The 25,328-nt window shown below is 59.0% G+C and overlaps 1 protein-coding gene across 2 annotated transcripts; it reads left to right on the top strand.

The window, feature by feature from the left end:
* Positions 1-2,293: 2,293 nt before the first annotated feature.
* Rcc2 (regulator of chromosome condensation 2) lies at positions 2,294-22,783 on the top strand. Of its 2 annotated transcripts, none has more exons than XM_042669680.1 (13): positions 2,294-2,481; positions 3,442-3,737; positions 8,039-8,132; positions 10,854-10,997; positions 12,871-13,002; positions 13,250-13,338; positions 14,702-14,816; positions 17,540-17,706; positions 18,475-18,655; positions 18,757-18,862; positions 19,291-19,363; positions 20,316-20,393; positions 20,696-22,783. In XM_042669680.1, exons 2-13 carry the CDS (start codon positions 3,450-3,452, stop codon positions 20,798-20,800), a joined length of 1,572 nt encoding a protein of 523 aa, XP_042525614.1. In that variant the 5' UTR covers positions 2,294-2,481; positions 3,442-3,449; the 3' UTR covers positions 20,801-22,783. The 2 variants fall into 2 exon arrangements, with proteins under 2 accessions (XP_042525614.1, XP_042525615.1); XM_042669681.1 differs by lacking the exon at positions 2,294-2,481 and adding an exon at positions 2,830-2,851.
* The last annotated feature ends 2,545 nt before the right edge of the window (positions 22,784-25,328 follow it).

Raw genomic sequence — 25,328 nt, 5'->3', positions numbered from 1 at the left:
TGGAGGTGAGGCTTGAATGAGACCACACTTCTGAGAGGCACTCGGAATGCAGCTGAGGCCAAGCCTCATTTGACATAAGCCTTCACTGCAGTCCAAAGGAGGCCAAATAGCAAGGGCCAGCTGGCGCGGGGAACCCACGTGTGGACACATGCGATGGATGTGGCCCAACACCAGACCAGAAGTGCCTGAGGAATCTCATCTCCTCTCCAGGTTTTGCACCAATTCATCCTATCCCCAGAGCAGGGAAATTCCAAGCACACTAAAAAAAAGAGGGGTTACTGTTACATAAGCCAGGTAAAGAGCGCATTTCTTTTGGGGCAATGTCACCCTTTCCTTTTTGGGGTAATGTCACCCTTTCCTTTGCTCTCTCCATTTTTTCCCTTCCGTTCCCACCCTGCAAGCACATTTTAGGGGAGGGCCACCCCCACCTAGTCTGATGGGTGATTGGTGCTCTGTGGCTTTGGTCCCATAAAGACCTTGCTGATGATGCCTGCAGCCCATCTCATTCAGCTGGGATTGTCACTTGGGCTTCCTAGGGACAGTCGTGCTGAAAACTGAGACATGTAGGGGCAGAAATCCCATCTATCACCTGGCAAGTAGGGCTAGTGGATGGGTGTACCCCTAAAGCACCTTTCTTCTCCAGCAACATCCTCGAGAAAAACCAGTTTTGGGAGCGCCACACCTGGGGGTCAGATGATGCAATGTGGTATTAGCGTTTTATTGTGTCAGTGTTTCTGACACACCGGTCTTCAGCCTGGCAAAGAGCACAGAATGGGCCCAAGAAAGAACCAGACTGGCTGGCAGCAAGTCGTAAGGAGCTTGTAATTGGTGGAGGGAGGCTGAGCTTCCAGGCAGCCTCCTGCAGGCCGGCTAGCACAAACATGTTCTTTCCTGAAGCACGCTTGGAGGATACATCCACCAGGAATTCTCTCCTGGTTGGTTCCCCTGTTTTATTTCAAAGCACCCAGGATTAATTGCTTTAATCTTTTTTTTTTTTTTTTTTTTTAATGCAAGGCCTGTGAAGAAATGGTTTTCAAAAGGTGCTTCTATTCTGTCTTGACCTTTTGGAAAATCTCTGAAATGTACCTGTTGATTATTCATTTTCAAGGTTCTTTTACATAAGTGCTCTTGGCTCCTGATACACACAGTCTTTTGACGTTGATCAAGTACTTTAGTTTTGGACCTCTTGGACTCTTGCCTTCTTGTGACAGTACCAAGGCTTGAACTCAGGACCTGGGTGTTGTCCCTTAGCTTTTTTTTCCCCCCCAGAAGGATAGCAGTCTACCACTTGAGCCACAGTTCCCCTGCCAGCTTTTTGTTGGTTAATTGGAGATCAGCGTCTCACGGACGTTCCTGCCTGGCTTCAAACGGGGATCCTCAGCGCTCCCCAGCAGATATAGCCTAGCCCTTTAATCTCACCTCAGCCCCACAGAAACTATTTCTTCCCAGAACCCAGGAACTGGATTACTTTGGCCTCCTGGCCGGGAGTCACGGTCGGGGTGGTCTTGACCCTTGCCTGGCTGAGCTGACCTTTCCCTCAAGGCCTTCCCCATCTGGAATAGGGCACATGCCCGCCCTAGAACGTTCCTTCGTAGTATTACTTTGTAACACTAACCATCCATGCAACTATTTGTTGAATCTGGCTCTCTCGTGACTTCGCTTTCCACTTGGGTGGGGGGGGGGGGGGAAGCTGTTCTCTCGGCTGGCACGTAGCACGGGCTCGGGAACTCTGTCCAGGCCCTGGGCGATGCTCACTTCGATGGCCCTCCCCATCACTGCTAACTAGTTGGCTCCGTCGCCCCGACCTTGGCGACCCCGCGCTCGTGGCAGGCCCCGGGCCGCGGGAGGGGGAACGCATGCACACGCGCAGGCGACAGCAGCCTCCCTGCCCGGGCGCAGGCTTCGGCACCGCATCCATCTTCGCTTCCGATCGCTCAATTAGGGCACGTCCCTCGCTGGCTGCTGCGTGAGCGAAGGAACTGTTTTCCAGCGGGTGTCCTCGGGTGACCTGTCTAGACGTGCCCAGGAAAAAAAAACAACGCCGGCGCTCTCCCGAGCCCCGGAGACGTCTCGGACGGACGCGCAGGTCGCGGCGCGGCAGGCCCTGGGCACGCTCGCGCGCCTCTGGCGGAAGGCGCCGAGGCGCGGGGGGCCCGGGGCGCGCGGCGGCGTGGCGCCTGGCGCCCGGGACGCGCGCTGGCGGTGGGCGGGCGGGGGCGCGGGTCCGCCGGCCGGCAGGGGGCGCGCGCGCCCCGGGCTCCGCGCCGCCCGCCCCGCCGCGCGCTCGCTTGCCGCCCGGCAGCACATGTGTTTCTGTTTTGTGTTGTAGCATTTGTTCTGGGAGCTCGTATTTACATTTTAAGTGTTTCTGGTGAGTGGGCTGGAGCCCTCGTCTGGGCCGGAAAGAGAAAGGAGCCCTGCGGCCCGTCCTGTAGTTCCTCCTCGCCTCCCTCCGCTCCCGCTTCGCTCCACCCCCACCAGGTAGGGGACCCGCACGGCGCGGCGAGCAGTTTGCGGGGTCTGGGAAAGTTTTTCTCTCTCTCTTTCTTTCTTTTTAGAGAGAGAAGGTAAGGGAGGGAAGAAAAGAAAAGAAAAATCTAGGGAGGGGGGCGGGGGGCTGAATGAATCAGGAGGGGAGGGAGGCGGATCCACGTGGTTTAATCGGAGACAGACAGAGATCCCATTGTTCAAAATCAATAAAAAAAAAAAAAAAAAAAGAGGCAAAGCGGCCGCGGCGGGCGCGCGGGGCCGGGCGGGCGGGCGGGTGCGCGGGGCCGGGCCGGGCCGGGCGCGCGGGGCCGCGCGGCCGGGGCCCCCGTTAAAGTTCCATTTTCCGTGCCTGGACGAGCAGGTGCTTGGGGGCCGGGGGCGACTTTATTCGGGGACACCCCCCCGCCCGGGAGGGGCTCATCCGATTGGAGCCTGGAGATCGGGACAGCCGGGCCGGGGGCGGACTTGGGGTCTCGGGGTGGGGGCGCCTTGCCCTGCACGGAGCGGCTCGGGGCGGGGGCGCGGAGACAAAAGCAGCAGGTGGAGGTGCGCGGGGCGGGGGCGCCCCTCGGCCGCCCCGTGCCGTAGGCATCTTTGAAAGTGTCCCGGAGCCCTCCGGGATTCAGATCCCGACTCCTCCTCCCTCCTCTGCACTTTTCCGGGGCCAGGCTGCCGCCGCGGTGCTTTGTGCGCCAGAGCTAAGTTGGGGATGGGCCGGGGTCGCCGGCCTCGCCGCTCCCCACCGTGCCGGGCGCCCGGGGTTTCCCCGGAGGCGCGGGCTGGGCCCGGGAGGGGCGTGATTTCCTCCCGGGCTCGCCCCCTCCGCCCACCCGCGGCCGGCGCTGCGGGGCGGGCAGGGGAGGAAGTGGAGGCCGGTGGCGCGTCTCCTCCCCTCCCCCCCGCGCAGTTTATAACCCGTCCATTGTGCGCGCTGCCCCGTGTCTCCTCCAGCCGCGACCATGCCCAGGAAGAAGGCGGCGGCGGCGGCGGCCTGGGAGGAGCCGAGCTCCGGCAACGGCACGGCCCGCGCGGGGCCCAGGAAGCGCGGCGGCCCGGCGGGCAGGAAGCGCGAGCGGCCCGAGCGCTGCAGCAGTAGCAGCGGCGGCGGCAGCAGCGGCGACGAGGACGGCCTGGAGCTCGACGGGGCCCCCGGCGGCGGCAAGCGCGCGGCCCGGCCGGCGGCGGCGGGCAAGGCGGGCGGCGCGGCGGTGATCATCACGGAGCCGGAGCACACCAAGGAGCGCGTCGTGAGTGGGCCCGGGCGGGCGGGCGGGCGCAGGCCGCGGCTGAATCACCGCCGCCTCCGCGCGCGCGGAGCCGGGGAGAAGGGAGACAAGGAGGCGGCGGGCGCGGGCGGCGGACCCCGGGGCGCGCGGGCCGTCGGCCGTTGGGGCGCGCGGCCCGGGCCCGCGGGGGAGGGGCGGCCGCCCGCCGCCGCCGCCGCCGCCGCCGCCTCGCGGGGGTCACGCCCCGCCCCCGGCGCCGCTCCCTCGCCCCTCCCCCGCCCGGGAGCGGGGACTTGGGGGAACTTCGCTCGGGCCGGGGAGGCTCGCCAGGGCCCGGCGGCGACGGGGAGTCCCGCGCACGGGCTGGCCCGCGGCTCTCTGCGCCCGCCGCGGGGCCCGGGAGCGCCGGGGAGGGGGTGGCTGGCGCCCGGCGGGGAGCGGCGGCTCGCGCCGGGGCTTTGAGGTTCCCGCCGCCGCGGCTCCGGCGCCCCGGGGGGGCGGGGCTTGCCGGCCCCCGCGCAGGCGCCGTGCGCCGTCCGCGCGCCGGGTAGGCGGGGGCCGCCGGCGGGGTGCGAAGGCGCATGCTCGCACGCGCCCCCCCTCCCCGGTCAGGGCAGCCCCTGCGGAGGGGTGCTGGGCTTTGTCTGGCGTCGGTGGCGGCGCGGCGCGCGGGGTGCCCGCCGGGGCAGGGCTGGGGGGCACCCCTCACAACGCGGATGGGCTTGGGTTGCTCCAGTGGCCTCGATGGTCGAGGCCCACTCGACTTAAGAACCTGAGGAGCCTGCCCGCAGGGTCGGAGACCATCCCCAGCAGAACTTTTTGCAGATTTGGCGTGGGACATCTTTTTGGGGTGGGGGGGGGGTGGAAGACAGACCTCTAGCACATTCTGTGATAATTCTAGGGAAACGATAGATGGAACTTCCTCATGGGCTTTAGAGCCAGACCGGGGGTGGGGGAGTGGTGCTCTCCCGGTATGCATGCTCCAGAAGCAGTTACCGGATGCCAGGCCTTAGGGTCTCCCTGCTGCTCAGGCAGTGCCCCAGGGGTTAGGAGCCTGGACTGGGTCCCAAGTGAGGGCCTTGCGTAGATGGTTGAGAAGCATGGTAGATCCTTAAGGGCATTGCAAACTATGAGGGGAAAATGCTTCACAGCTGCCTTCCCCACAGATAGAGGGTTTGAGCCAGATGTGGAGAGCCCTTGTCAGAATGCCTTGCCAGGTCTGACCTGGCGGTGGTCCAGAGCAGAGTTTTGAGCATGGGAGCCCAGGACCTGTTCTCCGTCATCCCCAGTGTGTGCTAGAACAGAACTAAAGCAGCCCAGCCTCCTGTGTTCTGCCTGCCTTTGCAAAGGCAGGACCGCACTGAATAGCCTAGCTGTCTGCTGCTTGGCTCCAGTTCTGATGTCAGGAAATGAAATCTTCCCTGCTGAGAGTCACCCTAGAAGGTGGTGGCAGGGTACCCCAGCCCTGCAGATGGCTGGGTCTTAGGAGAGAGCCCATCTCTGTATAGCTAACCCCTAGTTTGTGTGCATGTGTGGAAGCAGAATAAGCTAGTAAGTGAATTTTGGTTTTCTTGTAGTCCAGGCTGGCCTCAAACTCATGATTCTCCTACTACTTTCCCGGTGTTGGAGTTACAGGAGTGAACCATTATTCCTGGCTTAGAAGCAGGAATTTCAAAGTCATCTATTCCAGACTTTCTCATCTCAGGGGCTGTTGAGTAGACCCTTTGGTTTATACCCTTGGGTTCACCATCCTAGGATTGCAAGTCTAGGTGACCATGCAGGTTTAAAGGTGATGCTCTTTCATGCCCCATGCAGAGAGTACACACCCCACATTTCCAAGAGGATCTGTTATGTTTGGGCCTGGGTGGGGGCTGGACCTTGCAGCTCATTCATTCCCTGCTAGCAGGCTTAGGTGGGTAGTATACTTCTTGTCCTGAAGGATGTCCCTGAACCCAGGACTTGGTACCAGCTCTTCCAGAAGGAGCATTTACAAGCCCCTCCAGTCCAGTTGCTGGGGGTGGGCCTTGAGAGAACCCGTGGCCTCTGCCTTCTCTCACCTGGAGTCTGCTGGTGGTGGGGTGGGAAAGATGAACCAGGGGCCAGATTGCTGAGGGGCAAAGCTGTCAGGGAGAGATGGTGCCTTCAGTTGTGCAGCCTAGCTTCGAGTGTGGCTATGTCTGGTGGGCATTGTGGCCTCTGAGCGCTCTTCAGCCCTGACTGCCAGGGACCTCAGAGCCTGGACGAGCAGATCACACATGTGCAGTCTTGGCTGAGTCCTTGGAAACAGGTGAGCAGTGCGGGTGTCCAGGTCTGTGGCTTTTTCCTAGTCTGGGGTTGCTAAGGTTTTGTGGAGCCTGAGACAAACCTGTCTGATGTGAAAGAACCAGATCAATAGAGTTGATAGCCAGACAAGCAGTATTGGAGCAGATTTGCATCAGGGACTTGGCTTTTGGTGGTCTTTCAGGCTCCTGAGTGCGTGTGCTGGGACAGGTCAGCTCTCATGCCTCTTGTTCACAGGTAGTAGTCCATAAGTTGCTTAGTGTGTTTTTCTGCCATGGCTGCTCACCTGGGCCTAGGTCACACTCACAGCCAGTTGTTGGCAGGCAGGAGGTTGAGATGCAGTTCATACATCCTGTCAGGATTGTTTTCAAGCCTGTCTGTGGCCTTCAGACAGGGGTGGTGTCAGAGAGAGAGACCAGTTCACCCCCTAAACCATCTCCTGGCCCATCCGTGGAGGCTGGTAATGAAGCCTTGAACAGCCTCTGGCTTCCTGCTTATTTACTTTCATGTTCAGATCGGGTCCAAGGCCTGGCATGCTCCAACAACGAGCCACCTCCTGACCTTTAATTAAGTTCTCCATTCCGCATGAGGTGGAGGAAGCAGTAAGCTGTGGAGTGATGAAGGTGAGGGTGTGTGGCGGATGCTGGCATCGGTAGCTGTGATGGGATGCACAGCCACTCCCCTCTAGCGTGAGGGATGCGGGGCCTACGCTAGAGAAACTTGGAACAGCCCAGGTCTTTTGTGGAGCCAGCCACTGGGGAAAGAAAGGTGGGGTGTGTGAAAATGTTTAGCTGGCTTGAAGGCCTCTCACGTCTTAACCCATTCCTGCTGCAGGTGCTGGCTGGCTCCTGCTCTGATCAGACTCAGCCCCCGGTCCTGGGTGGTGGCCTTAGCATTGCTTTTGTCGGTGGAGGGGCTTGAACTCTGGGCCTGGGCACTGTCCCTCAGCTCTTTAGCTTAAGGCCAGCGCTCTACCACTTGAGCTACAGCGCCACTTCTGGCTTTTTCTGCTTATGTGGTCCTGAGGAATTGAACTCAGGGCCTCATGCATGCGAGACAAGCACCACCCCTGAGCCACCTTCCCAGCACCATCATTGCTCTGTTAATGACAAGCATTATAGCGATATGCTTATATGGTAATGATGCTTTGGACGTCTGGCTGCCTGGCCTGAGAATCATTCTGGTGCCCTCTTCATCCCTGGGGCTTAGCCCCTTCTATGGGGACCCTGATGGACACATGGGCCAAGCCACACCTGCTTATAAGTGAAATGGGGAGATAGCAGAGGAAAGCAGGCTCCCATTCAGGTAACCTGAGGCTGGGCACGGGGGTGGGGGGGGAGGACCTCAGCTCTGCAGAAGGGCAGCTCTGAATAATTCAGTGGGCCAAGGTGATATCCGTGCTGTGCCGGCACTGCCCACTCCAGATGGGCCCTGTGCATGGGTGGCCTTCCCTCCTGCAGCATGGTTGTGACCAGGTGTGACGGGCCATATGGCGGAGATGGAATTTGATGGTTGTGGACGTGAACCTGGAGGGACTATGGGGGTCTTTAACCACAACCCACTTTGACTGCATGTATGTCCGCATAGCACCCAGAACCCAGGGCCATATACATGCCAGGCAAGTGGCATTTGAGAGAGTGAAGTGCTGAGAAGCGAGTACAGTCAAGTTGGACAGTGGCCTTCCAAGATGCCACCAACTGAAGTGGGCAGCCGGGGGTCGGCAGCTCTGGTGACAGCTTGAGGGGTGGAGCGTTAGTGTCTTAGTCGGAAATGGCCCGCGTCCCATAGCCTTTCCCTGGGGAGTTGGGAGGGACATTAGGGATGGCCAGAGACAACATGAAGCACCTGACCCCAGGGCTTGGGGTAGGGAGGCCGCGCTCTGGTCCTGACATTCAGGAGGCTGAGACGTGCTGGGAGCTGGGAGCCAGCCTGGGGCTACACAGGAGACCCTGTCTCAAACAAAGTTCTTTTCCATTGCTTCCTAGGACAGCCTTGGGAAGCTGGGAACACCTTGGACTAATTCCTCCCCTCTTTCCCTATAGAAACTCGAAGGGTCTAAGTGCAAAGGGCAGCTGCTGATTTTTGGGGCAACCAACTGGGACTTGATCGGTCGGAAGGAAGTGCCTAAACAGCAAGGTATGCAGCCGGGCTCTGAAACAGCTTGTATGGATGTTTTCTTGTGTCTGTGCCCAAGGCAGCCCTGGCACACGCCAGATAGGTGCTGTCAGTGTGCACAGGTGCATTCGGAGGCTACGCGGCCGCTGGAGTGACTTGTGCCGTGTGCAGTTCCATTAAGATGACACCACCCAGGCAGCTAGTTTCCTCAGACAGGCCCAGGCACCTCTCCTCCTCCTGTCACCACTTCCTCTACAAGGAGGCCGGGACTATGGGGCGTCACTGAAGTCCATGTTGGTGCAGGAACTGGGCCAAGAGAATAACCAACCAATGGTAGAGGGCACTGGCCAAGGGGGCCAGCCGCCCCGCGCATCCCCCCCCCCCTCCCCATGCAGACCTGATCTCTTTCCCGAGGCCCACGCCCCTCCAACAGAAGGCTGGCAGGTTGCCATGTTTTATGGCTTTTTGGTTTTCATTTGGAGAGATGCCCAAAGTGCCTTCTAGTACCGCTTTACTGGGAGCAAATATTTGCACACTGCCGCACCCTTGTGCCTAGACACAGCCACTGGAGGGTTGTGAGTCTGCTCAGGACCTGACCGCTGGCTGCTTCCCTGGAGCCAAATGCCTGCTTGGCGGGGCAGCTGGCTCTCAGGGACTGCTCCTGTCTGATGGCACAGCCCTGGTGCTGGGGCCTCTGGGGCCTGTCTGTGTGGAGTGCCCACCCACAGTTGGAGGCACACAGGGCAGAGCCGCAGCATGGGCCCTGTTGCCTGCTGCTCAGCAGATGTCCCTCTGCTCCCCTCGGGCTGCTGAGGGTTTACACTGTCCAGCAGCTGTGTAGTGGGTGCAGGGCAGATTTGGCCTTTGTCAAGCAAATTTTGCCCTGCCTGAGCTCACCTTGGAAGTGGCCCTCACTCCAGTTCCCCTTCCTGAAGTTTCTTCCTGTGCAGGTGGCATGTGTGATTTCACTGTCGTCAGACAGAGCTTGGGTAAACCCACCCTCCCCCACTTGCCTCCCTCCCTCCTCTCCTTCCTCCTGGTGCCCTTCCCCAACACAGCCTGTTTTGCTTTCCTGACATGGTTTTGTTTGGCTTGGTTTTGGTTTTTGTGCCAATACTGGAGCTTGAACTCAGGAATTTAAGTCCTTACTCTTGGCTTTTTGCTCATGGCTGGAGTTCTGCTACTTGAACCATACCTCCATTTCTGACTTTCTGCTGGTTATTTGGAGATGAGACTGACAGATGGACTTTCCTGCCCAGGCTGGCTTCAAAAAAACCATGATCCTCAGATCTCAGCCTCCTTAGTAGTTAGGATTGCAGGTGTGAGCCACCAGTGTCCAGTGTGCGTGTGTGTGTGCCTGTGATCACAGTTGGCTGTTAACTGACTTGGATCCCCAGGGGATACCTGGCTGTGCTCATGAGTTGAGTCCTGTGCCAGCTCCTCCACAGGAAGAGGCACCTTGGCAAGGCAGCCCACGTCCCCATGAGCAGGCCGCAGCTCCTGCCCTGCCCAGCTGGGTCCTGGACAGCAGAGCTTCCTCTTCAGGTTCTGCTGCCCCTGTGTGGGGCTTTGTAGCAGTTGTGCCATTCCTGATGGCAGGCCTCTGCTTTTTCTGTGACCCAGATATTGCCCTAGCTTCTCCTAGTTTGAGTAGCTGGCCCACAGCTTTTTTTGGGGGGGGGGGGTTGGGGTTCCGGTCGTGGGGCCTGAACTCGGCCTGGGCGCTGTCCCTAAGCTCTTCAGCTCAAGGCTAGCACTCTACCACTTGAGCCACAGCGCCACTTGCAGCTTTTTTTTTCTGCTTATATGGTGCTAAGGAATTGAACCCAGGGCCTCAGGCATACAAGGCAAGCGCTCTACCACTGAGCCACCTTCCCAGCCCCCAGCTCTTTCTTAGTTTGCTGTACCTCCCACCTTATAGGAGAGGTGTGGCACAGCCTTCCCTGAAGCTCTGATGGGCCCTATAGCCTGAGAAGGAGAGCAGGTGGCGCCCCCTACCCGGGCAGAGTGGGCATGACCAGCACCTCGCAGGTGACAGATGGAGAACACAGGCTCTCTTGCATCAGTTCCCACGTGAGCCGCGGTGGCTGCCCTCTCACAACAGCCGCCACCGTGTACGAGTGCTCTGCAGAGCCCAGCATGGGACACGGCTGTGTGCAGTAGGGTGAAATGGGGCTGTGGAGGGAGAACTCAGAGCCGCTGGCAGATGTGAGCTCACCATGGGCCAGGTATCTGTGAGTTCTGGGCAAGGGACAGCAGGCCACCGCGTTGCTGCTTCTGGCAGGGATGGACACACTGGGAAGTGCACATCCCGAAATCCAATACAGGCTTCCCCAGGAGTCTGAAGATAGGTTGGCTGAGATGCGTGGGGAAGGGGGGGAACCTCTGGGTGCAGGGCAGGCCCAAGGTGGAGGCAGGAGTGCTATGGGGAGCACGGAGAGCAGGGCTGGCAGGGGCCTGGGCTTGGGCCTGCACTTGTATGCTCCCTGCAGGCTCTGACTCAGCCAGGGCTCGGGCTGGGGTTGGCAGTGCCAGTGCAAAGGTGACCGGTGACCCTGGGGCTACCAGCGCTCCTACGGCACCTGCCTGTGGCCCTCAGCACAGAGCGGTGACTGCTATGCGCTCGTGGCCACCAGGCTGGGACGGTGTCCTCCCCGAGGGAAGTGTCCCGATAGCCCATGGCGTGGCCGTGCGTCCTCCAGGCATCTGTTCACAAGGTGATTCACGTTCTTGTCCCCGCAGCTGCGTACCGCAATCTCGGTCAGAACCTGTGGGGTCCCCACAGGTATGGGTGCCTGTCGGGGGTCCGCGTGCGGACCGTGGTCTCGGGTTCCTGCGCAGCCCACAGCCTCCTCATCACCACGGAAGGGAAGCTGTGGAGCTGGGGTAAGTACCCGCACCTGCTGCGCCTGGCGGAGCGCACTGAGAGCATTCCGGGGCCTCTGCCCCCTCTCCTTCCTACACGGAGGCCCCTCCCATCGGGCTCGCTTCCTCCCACAGCCCTGGCGCTCTGTGGCTCACTGAGACCAGGGTCTGTTTCTCGGGTGCTCTCTCTCCCTTGGGAAGAGAAGCCACCTTGGGGTGGCTCCTGTCCTGTGACTTCTGCTCCGTGTGGGTCACAGGTGTTGACTGATGCCCCTCCGGCTGGGTGTGTAGACTCTGCCCTCCGGGACTGGGTGCTGTCCCTAAAGGTTCTTTTTTTTTTTTTTTTTTTTTTGCTCAAGGCTAGCATTCTACCACTTGAGCCACAGCATCTCAGTAGTTTGAGATAAAGAATTTCACAGATTTCCTGCCCAGGCAGGCTTCAAACATGATCCTCAGATCTCGGCCTGGGGTAGCTGGGATTACAGGTGTTAACCATGGCACCCAGCCATTGACTGTTAGAGTCCATATGACTCCATTTTTATTTCTGTTTCTTGGAGATTTTTTTTTTTTTTTTTTGTGATTTCATGAGCTGTTGTACCAAAGTCCAAATACATTAACATCTGTTGTCTTTTCTGCACTCTGCTAATTTTGTGATTCTGTTTTTAACCAAAAAAAAGGAAAAAAAATCCCCCAAACAAGCTATGTGTAGCCCAAATTTATATCCTTCGCGGGCTGTTGACATGCCGCGCTTTCCCCCGGGTTGTTTCCTTCTGGCTGTCTTCGTGTGTGGCCCTCCCGTCACCTCCTGCTTGCAGTTGGACTCAGCCCTTATATGTGAGTGCTCCCAGCGGAAAATGGCCTTTTCTCTGATCTCTGCTGAGCTGCGTGGATGCCCACGTTCTAGACAGGGCTCTGCTCTGTGGCAGGGGTCCCTGCGGTGTTTTGGGTCCAGGCGCGTGTCATGGTCCACGGGTGGGGCTCTGGAATACCTGAGCACGAGCAGGAGAGAGGGGAATGCCTCTTGGGCCTTGCCACCCCTGTTGCTGAGCCAACAGGGTGACGGGTGCCTTGTGTTCTGCATGCTGTGCCTTTCCCAGAACATGGGCAGCTAGCGCTGGCCCTGGGGCCTGCTCCCAGTCTACACACCACCCCTGAGTGAGCTTCCTGTGTCAGTTGCCCACTCACCTCCAACTGGTGTTCAGCCTGGTGACTGTTCTCAAGGTTTCTCCTGTGGCAGAGAGAGTGCCCCCGCCCCAGGCACAGAGGCGCTCTGGAAAGTTCCATGGGTCCTCCAGGGTGGCTTGCATGTGTGTTCTCTGGGAGGGCATGGGGAGGCAGTGTCCAGATCCTTGTAGCCCAACCTGTCTTGAGCAGATTTTGGTTTTCCCAGAGGCCCTGGTATCGCCGAGGTCTTGGCACATCCTGGTCCCCTGGGTCCATCCTCGAGCCTCTGTGGGGCCGGGCTGCCGCCACGGCTCAGCTCAGGGCTGGGGACATCCAGGCAGGGTCACGGGGCTTGGTTGTGTTGGCAGTTAGGAGTGGCAGATAGGAGGAAGGATGGCGGAGGCGGGGGGGGGGGCACTCAAGGTCTGGTGGGTGAAATGTGGGGTGGGTGGCCACCAGTCACCCCCTGGAGAAGAGGAGCCGCAGGGACCACGCTGGCAGGCGCTGGAGCCAGTACCGGCCACACAGGCGTGTTTCTTAGGGTTCCGGTCGTTGCACGGGTTGGAGTGCTCTTGGTTTCCCACCGCTGCAGAGGATGCCGGGGAGGGGGCTGGCAGGAGCTGGCCTCCTGGGGTTTGGAGGCTGCACACTGGGAACACAGGTGGGTCTCTCTGAGAACACTTGTGAGCGGCGCCTCTTGAGCGGCCCCTCGGCCCCTCGTGGCTTGCAGGTCGCAATGAGAAGGGGCAGCTGGGCCACGGCGACACCAAGAGGGTGGAAGCTCCCAGACTCATCGAGGCCCTCAGCCAGGAGGTGATTGTGCTGGCGGCGTGTGGGCGCAACCACACCTTGGCACTGACTGGTAAGGAGGCACGGATCCCAGCTGGGGGGGGGGGGCAGAGCCCCGGAGTGGCCCCCGTCAGGGTGCCCCTGGGCAGCTTGGTGGCTTCTTGAGGGTGGTGAGGGGCCCCCAAGAAGGCTCCCTAGGGCCTTGAATAGCCGCTAGTGCTCAAACCACATCGCCACCTCGCCCTTCTGCAATGTGCTTTCCTCTGATTTGGGCGCCGCGACATTCCTTTCCCTTCTGTAACACTTTCCTCTCCTTCCAGAAACGGGCTCCGTGTTTGCTTTTGGGGAGAACAAGATGGGGCAGCTGGGCCTCGGCAACCAGACAGACGCCGTCCCCAGTCCTGCACAGGTAACATCATCACGCGTACTGTGGTCAGGCCGACAGACATGTGGTTCCCTTCAAAGGAAAAGTGTGTGCAAGCTGGGTGCACACCTATAATCCTAGCTACTCAGGAGGCTAAGAGCTGAGGATCGTGGTTCAAAGCCAGCCGGAGCAGGAAAGTCTGTGAGATGCTTTATCTCCAGTAAACCACCAGAAAATCAGACGTGGTGTGTGACTCAAGTGGGAGAGTGCTCTCCTTGAGCAAAAATAAAATTATAGATACGGCGCCCAGGACCAGAGTTCAAGCCCCATGACGGACAAAAGTGTGCAGAAGTCTGTCCTAGTCCAAAGAAAGTGTGTGTCGGAGGGTGTAAAGTTCTGCACACACCTAGTGTTCACAGCCATCTGTCAGATGCTTGGAACGTTAGAAGCATCTTTGGGTAACAGTCTCAGGAACTTGTGATTAGTTGGGAAGGGGTTGTCCCTGATTAGTGCACTCCTGGTGCTGGGTGGCAGGAAGACAAATGCTGACTCCTGGCTTAGGCAAGGGAGAGGGCCTGGGATTTCTTTCTGGGGCTGGAAGATTGGCAGTGCCCCTGCATGGTGGCCATGTGCTGTCAGGCAGGGGGCTTGCTCCTCTACCTGGATCGTCTAGCTCACCTGCCCCAGCAGTTCTGTCCCTCCATCCTCCAGTCCCCTGGGGGCTTTTCCAGGTCCTTACTGTTTTGTGCATCCTTTGCTTGCCTTCTTTCTCCAGTTTCCCTATTTTCGTTTTGGGTCCGGTCGTGGGGCCTGAACTCTGGGCCTGGGCGCTGTCCCTCAGCTCTTCAGCTCAAGACTAGCACTCTACCACTTGAGCCACAGCGCCACTTCCAGCTTTTTTTTTTCCTTTTTGCTTATGTGGTGCTGAGGAATCGAACCCAGGGGCTCAGGCATGCAAGGCAAGCACTCTACCACTGAGCCACCTTCCCAGCCCTCCAGTTTCCCTATTTTCAATCCCTTCATGCTTTATTCCCCGTTCACGCTATCAGTTAATGCCCTATGCCAAGTGGCTGTCATTGTACGAGAAGTGGCCTGTCCCAGCTGCTGGGCAGGCCCACTACCTGGGCGCCAGTTTTGGAGTGAATGTCCTTCCCAGCTCATGTTCCAGCTGTGGACACCAGGATGTGTGGGGCCTGCTAGTGGGTTCCTTAGGGTCCAGAACCCCAGAACAGGTGTTGGCTTTTTCTCAGACCTCTGCTCTGCCTGGAAGTCTCTTTGAGTTCTATGTTGTCCATGTCCGTCAATTCTCTGTAACCTCGTAATTGCTGCGTGCCATCACAGGGGGACAGGGAGACTCTTTATCAGTCTTTTAAAGAATGTCTGAAACTCTGCTGTCTCTTCTTTTCAGATAATGTACAACGGCCAGCCAATTACCAAGATGGCCTGTGGGGCTGAATTCAGTATGATAATGGACTGCAAAGGAAATCTCTATTCCTTCGGGTGCCCTGAGTTTGGCCAGCTGGGTATGGAAACGCCTTTAACAGCTCTGTAACCTTAACCGTATGTTTAGCAGTGTCGGGCTGCACACGTGTGTTAGGAATGCGGGTAATGGATCTCAGATAATGGCCTTTGTCCATTAGTGGGTCTCACAGTTAGCAGAACCGCATTCGTCACCAGCTGGGCACAGTGCTCTCTCCTTGAGAGAGGGCTGGAGTCTGACAAAAGAGTCCTTTCTCTTGTTTGGAAATGCATTTATGTAAGGGTTTCAGAGAGGAAAAAGAAAAATAGCACCACCACCCATATCTAGATTCAGTTGTGCAAATTTGCCTTTGTTGAAAGAAAACACCGCAGGATGAAGGCTGAAATCCTGGCCTGGGCCCGTAGTTGAGAGCCCACTGGGGCTGAGGGTGTCCCGGGAAGAGGCGTGGTGGTCCCCTTCTTCCCCTGCTGCTGTGGACTCTCCAGAGTGTCAGCCTGTGGTCTCACAGCAGAAAAGAGGAACTCACAGAGTGGGAAATGCCTTCCCATCCGAACTTGCAAAGGCCTCCATTTTCTTTCCTCCCCCCTCACACAAGGGACAAGTCTCCTCCTGAGCAGGAGGTTGAGGCGTGGGCGCCCCCTGCCGGCTGCTGCCTCGTGCTCGGCCCCCGGGATCTGGGTTGCTGGGTCCCTGCGTCATTAGAAGTGCGCAGATGGCAAAGTATAAATAGAAGGCCGAGCAGCGCACCGGCCTTAGACTTCAAGAACAGTGACTTTGTGAAACTAAATATACCTCAAGTCAGAAATGAATAAGAAAGAACAAGGCCTTACGCACATCCATGCTGGATGTCGGGAGCTGCGGACTGTAGGGTAACATGGGTTTCCTTGGCCATGGCCCTCGGGTGGTGCTCGGGACCCCTTCCCAGGCCCTGTAAGTGCATGTCTGCTTTTTGCTGTGGGTACAGCTCCCTGTTGCCTTCTGCCTCCCTGGGAGCCACACCAGCAGCTTCCTTAGCAAGCAAGCACACGCTGCTTCAAGAAGAGGGTGCTGGGCAGGCAGGGCTCTGATGCTTGCAGAGCCGGTCCTGGTCTGCCAGTCACCAGTGGAGCACCGTGCACAGCTTTGCTCAGTTTGTATCTTGGAGGCTTGTTCGGGAAGCTGGCTTGGTTTCATCAATGGAATCTTACTCTTCACTCACAGCTTACTTAAAAACAGGCTTCCAGCTGGGTGCTGGTGGCTCTTGCTTACAATCCTAGCTACTGGGGTGGCAATGGATGGGGGGGAGTGTAGAGGGGAAAGCGGGGGGGGGGGGGCTGGGTTGAGATCCTATTGATGGTAGAGAAATTAGAAGCAACCTGGGCAGAAAAGTCCAAGATACTTGGTCCCCAAAATAACCAGAAAAGGTAGGCTAGAGGTGTGGCTCAAGTGATAGACGACCATCTGATCAGGCTACCTGTGAACTCCTAACAGGTCCCTAGAAGGACCACAATGGCTTAGAAGGCCAGCATTGCCCTCTGCCACTCTGCTGCATGAACTTGCTCTATCAGGCCAGTGATGTGAACAGGCTGTCGGAGTTTCTTGCTCTCCCGAGGAGCCAGAGCAGTTGTTGCCCCATACTCCGGGAAAAGCTGTAAAGGAGATGGGAGGAAAGATGACCGCCAACATGTACACGCCTACCGCCCTCTGGAGACTGAGGCACCACGTCCCGTTCTGGGATGGAGGGACCCAGTATCCTCCGCTCACAGAAACCTTGTCAGCAGAAGAGTTTAATATGCCTCTGTTTACCCATTCATTTAGTTCATGAGTAACAGCTCTCATATTCTGAAGTGTGCACCATTTCCTTGTAGCCCTGAAGAGACGGGGCACTTGCAGCCCTCAGACTTGTAAGTGGCAGGTGGGTGGACGTGGGAGGGAAGCACGTGTGGCAGTCTTGAGCTGGTGCCACGTGAGCTGCTCCTGAGACTCAGCAGCTCCAGCCAAGCCCGGAACCCCGCTGTGGTCGGCTTGTGTGCACAAGTAGTGTGCCCACACTTGGGGAGGCTCGGCGTGTGGGCAAGTGTCCAGGCTACTTGGCCTGGCAGAGTTGCAGCCAGCATGCTGGGCAGCGCACAAGCCCAGGGTCAGACCACTGGTCACTCACTGTACGGCACACGGGGCGGCAGCTGCCGGAGCATGCGTGTGCCAGTCCACCTCCAGGACTGGACAGCCCGGGTCCTTCTGTGTGGCCCTTGACACAGTGCCTGCCGGTTTCTGATCATTCATAGAAACATCTGGATTGTGTGTTGTAGTTGGGTCTCCCCTTGGCCCTCGGGCTCTGTGAGCACCCAGGTGGGCACAGCCTGTGTGTGCTGGGTGTGTCCTGTGTTCCGTGCTTTGGTTAGTGCAAGTGCAGTCACAGTGAGACACGAGTCCACACTGTCTCCCTCTCTAAGTTAGATGCAGTTGTGCACGGGGGTGTCACCAGTGGACACTGGTGTGTGGGGATCCTTGAAGATGTGGTTTTGTTAGTTTGAGACACAGCATTGCTGTGTGTCCCAGGCCGCCCCCGGACAGTGCTCCCTCAGCCGGACAGCAAGTGTGCACCACCACACCCGGCGGCTCTTTCTTGGATGCTTTTACTCCGTTGAGTTCATTTTTTAACAGAATGACAGGGTTTCCCCCATGCATTCATGTCAGGGCCACTGGGCAGCTGGGCTCAGGCGGGAGCTGGGGCGGCTGACGCAGTGGGGAGCCCGGGCTGCCACTGACGCCAGATCCGCTCCGCAGGACACAACTCGGACGGGAAGTTTATCGCCCGGGCGCAGCGGATAGAGTATGACTGCGAGCTGGTGCCCCGGCGGGTGGCCATCTTCATCGAGAAGACGAAGGACGGGCAGATCCTGCCCGTCCCCAACGTGGTGGTGCGGGACGTGGCCTGCGGCGCCAACCACACGGTGAGGTTCCCCTTCCTTGCTGTTGATGCTGCAGCACCCCACCACGGCTCGGCTGGGGTCTACTCCTGCGTGGGCACCCCACGTGCCTCAGCTTCCTACCGCTCAGCTGGGCTTGGCCAGAGCCCCTGCGGCTCCCTCCCGTGCCAGCACCTTCCTCCGTGACGTCCACGCTGCCCCAGCCCTGACGGCAGGCAGCTTCCTGCCTCTGGCTGGCAACATGGCAACAGCGGTGTCTGTCTTGCACTCAGTGTGGAGTGGTTTCCTGAAGGGTCATCCTAGGAGAGCTGTGGTCAGTCTTTCCTGTCTCTGCTGGAGCGATGTCATGCAGACCAAGCCCACAGGCCCCTAGCTCAGCCTCTCCTCTCTGGGGCCATGGCCCCAGTGCCCGGGGCCAGGAGCTCAGTTCCTGCCAGTCCGGAGCCGGGAAGGCCATTACCTCCGCTGGGGTCCCATGTCTTTTCAATATCTTCTCTGTAGCACAGGTGGGACCCATGTGTGCCCCACACTGAGCCGCACCCTGGCCCTCCCCTCATCTGCTCCACACCAAAGACACCAAGGGAGAGACGGGACCGCGGGCAGGGCTGCCTGGCTCACCCCCTGCACCCGTGGGCAGGCAGGGCCTTCCACTCTCCTGCCGTGCGGGCAGTGCCGAGGGCAAACTAGCCCCACCTTGCCCATCCGCCCCTACCCCACGCAGGCATGGGTTCCTCTGCCCCCAGTCCCTCCCCGGTGGGAGCTGTGGGCGCCAGCCTGTGTCTCTCCCCACAGCTGGTACTGGACTCGCAGAAGCGCGTCTTCTCCTGGGGCTTCGGTGGCTATGGCCGGCTGGGCCACGCGGAGCAGAAGGACGAGATGGTGCCTCGCCTGGTGAAGTTGTTCGACTTCCCCGGGAGAGGGGCGTGCCAGATCTACGCCGGCTACACCTGCTCGTTTGCCGTCAGCGAAGTGGGTCAGTGCCCCCTATGCAGAGCCCCCGTTTGGCCTTCCTCCTCCGCAGACCACTGCCCATCCAGAGGCTGACCCCTGGCTCGCTGTGCTTGTGTCCTCCAGGCGGGCTGTTTTTCTGGGGGGCCACCAACACCTCCCGGGAGTCCACCATGTACCCGAAAGCAGTCCAGGACCTCTGCGGCTGGAGGATCCGGAGCCTGGCCTGCGGGTAGGCGGCAAGGCCCCTCCCTCCTCCGTCTCCGTTCCTTCCTTCCCTCCCTCCCTCCTGCTCTGTGCTGCACCAGGTCTGCGCTTAAGGGTGTTGTGGGACGGTGGGTGTGGTGGGAGGAGCAGCTTCTTGGCCAGCACCTGCTGGGGCAGGAGTGTGGTCATCTGGTGGTGGTTATTACAGTATGGGGCGGGGGGGATCCGGGGTGGCTCTACTCTGTACCCCCTGGGAATCATGAGCCATCTCCTTGTCCCTCTGTGGCCTCCTCCCTTCCCGTTAGACCTCACTCTGGGGGCTTGGTCAAGGAGGTCTCCGAGCCCCGGCCCCTGTGGGGGGGTTGTGTTGTCGGATGAACATGCCCTTAGTCCAGCCTCTGATGCTGAAGGTCCTCCCAGGCTGGGAGGGGTGACATGCTCTTCCCATTGCAGGAAGAGCAGCATCATCGTGGCAGCAGACGAGAGCACCATCAGCTGGGGTCCATCACCGACCTTCGGGGAACTGGTGAGCCAGAGCCCACTGGCTGGAGGCCAGGCCAGCCTCTGACCTCTGAAACAGGGAAGAAGAAAGAGGGTGGTGGGCTCCGTTCTGTGGGCCTGGGGTCCCTTAGGTCTCAGGGCCAGAGCTGACGAAGACAGTCTTCACTGTCCACTGTGCTGTGCCGGTGCCTTCCCACTGGGGATCTGTGAGGCTGTGCGATGGGGGGGGGCGGGGGGTCACCCACAACAAAGAGCTGGGATTACGAGCGTGAGGTACTGCACCCGGCCTGTTTTTCTAGTTGTAAACTCACAATTTCATGCAGTTAGAACCAGTGGCCCTTGCTTGCTTGTCCCCAGCCACATCTTTATTTCCCTCCTAGTGCTCAGTGGAGAGCTGAGTTCCTCACACCCCCCGCCCCCAGCCCCATGTCTGCCTGCTGTGGGCACAGGCTTAGCTTCATCTCATCCTGGCAGTTTGACTGTTGATTGGCTGCTTCCCGCTCTGAGGGAGGCAAGGAGAGGGCTTAGCCTGGCCCCTGACGCATCACTGAGGTTGCTGGTCCGTGTGGTCCTTCCCAGCTGCCCTGTGTCTGTCACTTGTCCCTTATGAGATGGCTCAGTTGGAAACCCCGAAAGCAGGGAGAGACTAGGAGCCTAGCCTAGTTCCTTTGGCGTCTCAGAAGGGTGGATGGGCTTGAAATACAATTTTCCCTGTTACAAATATGAACTTTGAAGCTGGAGGGAAGTGCTGGGCTTCCTGGGCAGCATCTGGAAGTAGAGACCTCTGGATGTAGACCACTGGTGTCCTACCGTCACGTGACTGCCCCTCGGTTTCCTGAGGTGGAGAGCCTGTGCTGGGGGCACATGCTGGGGGACCCGTGCGCTCTCGGGCTCCCGCCTGGTGGGATGCCTGGGAACGGCACAGTAGCCTTTGGGACTGTGCAGTTTTGTGAGCACCCCTCCGCTTGCCTTACCAGGGCTACGGGGACCATAAGCCCAAGTCTTCCACGGCAGCCCAGGAGGTGAAGACTCTGGACGGCATCTTCTCAGAGCAGGTGACTGGTCGTGAGCGTCCTGTTGTGTGCCCTCTCCTGACCCGCTGTCCTGTCCCCATGCTAGCAGGTGCTGGCTTCAGCCATTGGCGGGAGAGCTGTCCCTGCCCTGGCCTTGCCTTGCACTGACCCCAGGAAGCGCACTGCTGGGTGGGCCTGGGCCGGGTGGGTCAGCCGCAGGTCCCCATTTCTGGCTGGAGGGGTTCCGATCAGTTGACGCCAGCAAGGCGTCCCCAGGGGTCCTCTGCCGTACTGGGGGACCCGAGTGCTTCCTGCACACTCTGTGACCCGCTGTGTCCTCACAGGTGGCCATGGGCTACTCGCACTCCTTGGTGATCGCACGGGACGAGAGTGAGACAGAGAAGGAGAAGCTCAAGAGGCTGCCGGAGTACAACCCGCGCACCCTCTGAGGGCGCCCCCTCGCGGCAGCTCATTCCAAGTGCACTGGGACCGGAAGTCCAACCGAGTTTAGGAAGCAGACGTTGACCGAAGGTGCATTTTGTTAAGACTCCCCAAGGTTCTGTTTTCTACGAGATTCAACGTCAACTACCTTTTTCTGTATGCTTTCCAAAGTGGTTTTTCCCCCCTCAATGTTTAATTAAAATATTTGCTCATAGTTGACTTACCATTCCTACATACGAGGCAGAGACTTTGAGCAGTTGAAGTTTTTTAAGTGGCATTTCTTTTCTCCCTCACCTAAATCTGCTCGCCCCCACCTCCCATTCCAGCTGTAAGTAGCATTGTGATCTGAGGGGGCCACGCAGGACAGGAGAGGCTGGCCCTGGTGGCCGGTCCCCTCCGCAGCCACCTGCGTGCTGTGGAGCACCCGGGTCTCCTGCCTGCTCTCCCTCAGCCCGGACCCGCCAGCGCTGTCCCAGCCTCCTTTCCTGGCTGCTTGTGCACCCCACCGCCTCTGGTCTCAAAGTCAGCCCTGTCCTGTCCCCCCTGGTGGGGGCGCTGAGGTTCGTTTGTGACCATTTTTATCAACTTCAGCTGTAAGATAAGTCCAGATGAGAATCAGGCGATCGGGGGAGGTGGGGGCAGCGGTGGGGAACATTTGTATCTGGGAAGGGGGCTCTGGCTTTCTGGCTTTGTGGCTATCTGTCAAGTCCCTGCCTGGCCACCAGCGGGAGCTCCTTAGAGATGGACCAGCCAGCTGCCAGTGCTCCGGCCGCCTGACGCAGACCAGCCTGTTGCCTCTGTCCCCACTGCCTCCGGTGCAGCCTGCCTGGGACCCCCGCCCTGCGCTCTCCATGTTTGGGGCTCCAGAAGAAGTGCCCTGCTCTGTGGCTGAGACTGCCGCCCGCATCCCTGACCCGTGTCCTGCCCAAGCCGGGCCCCCAGACGGTGTGGCGTGAGTGACGAGGTGCCTTCCCCAGAACCCGAGCAAGGCGGCAGCGCGGCTGGGCTCTCGGTTCCCAGGGCTCTGGACTGGTTTGGGTGCTTTAAGTAGATTTTAGTGCCGTGGTGCTTCTGGGGCCGGGGGTGGGGGAAGGCAGGGCCTAGTGTGAGACTGGGGGGATGGGAACATGACATACTGGTTTTCAGCATTTGTTTTTGCTTTGCTGTTGTTTCCACTTGTCATTGTCGCGAAGTTAAAATGCCAAAAATGATCTGTCTGGTGGATTGCTTTTCTCCTGCCCTCCTGCCCATCACTCCATAGTGGCTTTTGTCCTGCTGGGCGTGTGACAGTACCGCCAGTCCCATGGCCTCCTGTCTTAGATGGGGTGTGAGGCTTACATTCACGCCTGTCCCTGCTCCACCTGCCCTGCTAGCAGCACGGGGCGTGGACAGCACGGGGCGTGGACAGCACGGGGCGTGGACAGCACAGGGCGTGGACAGCACAGGGCGTGGACAGCACAGGGCGTGGACAGCACAGGACGTGGGCTTCCGCAGCTCAGCTTCTGTCAAACTGACCTCTGTCCAGGCTGCCCCCACCCCACTTGAGCCTCAAGTGTGCAGGACCCGGGCTCTCCCCACGCAGCAGCTGCACCCTGCAGGTCACCTCCAGCTCGGGTCACAGCCCAGGAGCTGCCCTGGGCTGAGGGGGCTCGGGTCTGGGGGACACAACTGAATCCAACAGTCCAGCCGTCACTGGCGGGTCCTGCGCCCTCCTCTGTACCCCACCCCCAGGCATAGAGATATAACATGATTTCCACGTGGAGAAAATGCTTGAGAATAGGAGTTGGGGTTCCCACACCCCCAGAGGACCCACTGGGAATGTGCTCTCTGGGTCTGGAAAGGAGGGTCTTGGGAAGAGCAGAGGGTGAAGGGGAATGAAAAGGGCCCTGGGATTTGGCTGAAGGTGCCTGGTTTAGTGTTGTTAATTGTCTTATTTTTTTTTATATATATATTTCTTGGAGTAAACATTTTAAATAAACTGCATCATTGTTTGGGCTTTGGTATTTCTTTTCAGTCAGAAAAACACAAGCCTGTATGGCAGCCCCGTTTCTCTCAGCCTGCCCCATAAGACGCAGCACCCACAGCAGGGAGTGTGGGAAAGCCCTCAGGGAGCTTTGGCCCCCAACTCCGCCCCTTGAAACCCTTGGCCTGAGAGGGGGTAAGGAGATGGAGTCAGTTCCTTGGTGGCCCCTTGAGTTGCGGGTCTGAACTCATTCTGGAGGTGGGTGCCACCTGCCCGTTGGGTCACCGAGGCCTAGAGTGTGGCGGGCACAGCCACGCACAGAAGCATGCTCATGGTCTCTGGGCCTTCTGCAGAGTGGGTGTGGCTCATGACAGTTCCAGGCCCCCTGGAGGTGGGCTGCTGAGGGTGTTATGTGTAATGGTGGTGGTGTAAACTGGTTTTTTATGGTACTGGGTCTTATGTATGGTAGGGGATTGATGACAGCCACACCCTGAGCCCCATGAGTGGTTATGAATGCCGTGAGCCTGCAGTGTTAAAGACACCCCCAAACTCAGCCAGGAGCATCTATCCCAGGCTGCAGCTTCTGTGTGACCAGCTTCTCGCCAGGGGGCGCCAAGAGACCAGGTTGGTGCTGAGAGCTAACACCTAGCCAGCCTGGAAAAGGAAGCAATCCTCGGCTTGGAGCCAGGTCCTGGGATCTGTCATGGGGACTGCTGGGCCCTCAGGCCAATGCTTTCTTATACATCAGCAGTCCTGAGGTTGTGCCGTTCTGAGAGGATGTAGACCAGAACCAGCCCTGGCTGCAGTGACCCTGGAGCTTGGAGCTCCTGCTGAAAAGCTCAGCCACCCCCTGGCTCAAGCACCCAGCCAGCATGCAGGGAGCCCACCCCTTCTGGGATGGGGCAGGTGCCGCCTTGGGCCCCTCTCTGTAGGAGCTGCCTGCAGCTCTGTGGAGACCCAGAGCCTCTCCCTCTGCCTTCAAGAGCTGCCTGCCTGGGCCTGGTCCAGCAGGCAATGCTGGCAGCTCTTGGCAGTGCCCTGCTGTACATTATGTGTGGCCAGCAGAGTTGGCCAGTGCCTGTCAGCGGCTCCTCTGGCCCCAGAAGAGGGGTTGGCAGGCCAGCAGTCTTGCCCTGTCCCAGGCCCCCATGAAGCTACCCCGCCCCACCCCCCACCTTGGGACCGTGAGGACTTGGATGTGCTTGCTGTCAGCAGACAGGACAGCCGGTGTGCACTTGGCACTTGGGGGTGCAAATTTGGCCTTTGCAGCCTGGCCTGTGCTCCTGGAGGCACTGGGAAGGGGGCGTGGCATGCATGCTGACATTTTCATGGGTGTGTATGGGGGGGGTTGGGGGTCTGAGTCCCAGTTGCGCCCATATGCCCCCTTTCTCCATCCCCAGGTGTCCCCACAGAGGGCCAGGGAGACAGGTGGGTGCATCAGGAGTCAGCAATGCTTTTCTGCCCCAGAGGTGCTGTCTCCAGCTTTTGGAATAAGAACCGCTGGGCGGGCCTGCCCAGGCCTTGTCAGTGGCTGGAGTAAAAACATCCAGAGGGGCTAGGAAGGTGGCTCAGTGGTAGAGCGCTTGCCTTGCATGCATGAGGCCCTGGGTTCGATTCCTCAGCACCACATAAGCAAAAAGAAAAAAGCCGGAAGTGGCGCTGTGGCTCAAGCGGTAGAGTGCTAGCCTTGAGCTGAAGAGCTGAGGGACAGCACCCAGGCCCAGAGTTCAGGCCCCACCACCAGACCCCCCCCCCCCAAAAAAAAAATCCAGAGCCCTCATGTGCCAGGTACAGTGGACAGCTCTTCACTCAGGATGGGCAGGGTGCAGAGGGGTCCCTGGCCTTGGCAGGTAGGGGGTACACAAGTGGGCAGGGCTGGCTTCCTGGAGCCCTCACCCGCAGACTGAGCCTGGGGTGGCTGAGTTGTCAACAGGAGCAGGAGATCCACGTGTATGGTTGTTGGTGTCCAGTTAACAGCACCCATAACTGTGCAGGCCATGAAGACTCCAACCAGCTGCCCTGGGTGTTTGCTAATAGGCCAAGACCACAGGCCTGAGAGTAGTGAAAGGCTAGGCCTGTTCAGTTCTTTTTCTACCACTTGAGCCACAGCACCATTTCTGGCTTTTTTTCTGCTTATGTGGTGCTGAGGAATCGAACCTAGGGCCCCATGCATGCAAGGCAAGCGCTCTACCACTGAGCCACCTTCCCAGCCCCTGTTCAGGTCTTGTGTGAAACTGTTGAATGGCGAGGAGGACAGAGTCAACCTGAGATGCCTGAGCAAACAAAGGCCAGTCCAAAGGATCGTAGGGAGTGGTCCCAGGCCCAGCCATCTCAGTCCCGCTAGTTTGATAGAGGCATTGAAGTGACAGCTGGCCTGGGCCTGAGCCTGTATGCCACACAGCCTCTGGCCAAACCTGAGGTCCTGTTCTGCAGGCCTGCACCATGTGGCAGGGGCAGCCTGCACTCCGAGGCCTTGAAACTCAAGGGAACTCGGGGCAGTGAGTCCTTGCAGAACTGCCTGCGGGGTAATTGGCGACAGCCCAGAAAGGGGGGAGGGGGGAACCATTACCTCT

This window comes from Dipodomys spectabilis, unplaced genomic scaffold, assembly GCF_019054845.1.
Source record: "Dipodomys spectabilis isolate Male_0828 unplaced genomic scaffold, ASM1905484v1 ptg000504l, whole genome shotgun sequence".
In the NCBI taxonomy this organism is placed as follows: Eukaryota; Metazoa; Chordata; class Mammalia; order Rodentia; family Heteromyidae; genus Dipodomys; species Dipodomys spectabilis.
This window is presented reverse-complemented; position numbering and strand designations above follow the sequence as displayed.

Coding starts and splice junctions, on each gene's coding strand:
- Rcc2 (XM_042669680.1), top strand. CDS start 3,450: ATGCCCAGGAAGAAGGCGGCGGCGGCGGCGGCCTGGGAGGAGCCGAGC. Junction 10,998..12,870: donor AGGGAAGCTGTGGAGCTGGG/GTAAGTACCCGC, acceptor CGTGGCTTGCAG/GTCGCAATGAGAAGGGGCAG. Junction 20,394..20,695: donor ACGGCATCTTCTCAGAGCAG/GTGACTGGTCGT, acceptor GTGTCCTCACAG/GTGGCCATGGGCTACTCGCA.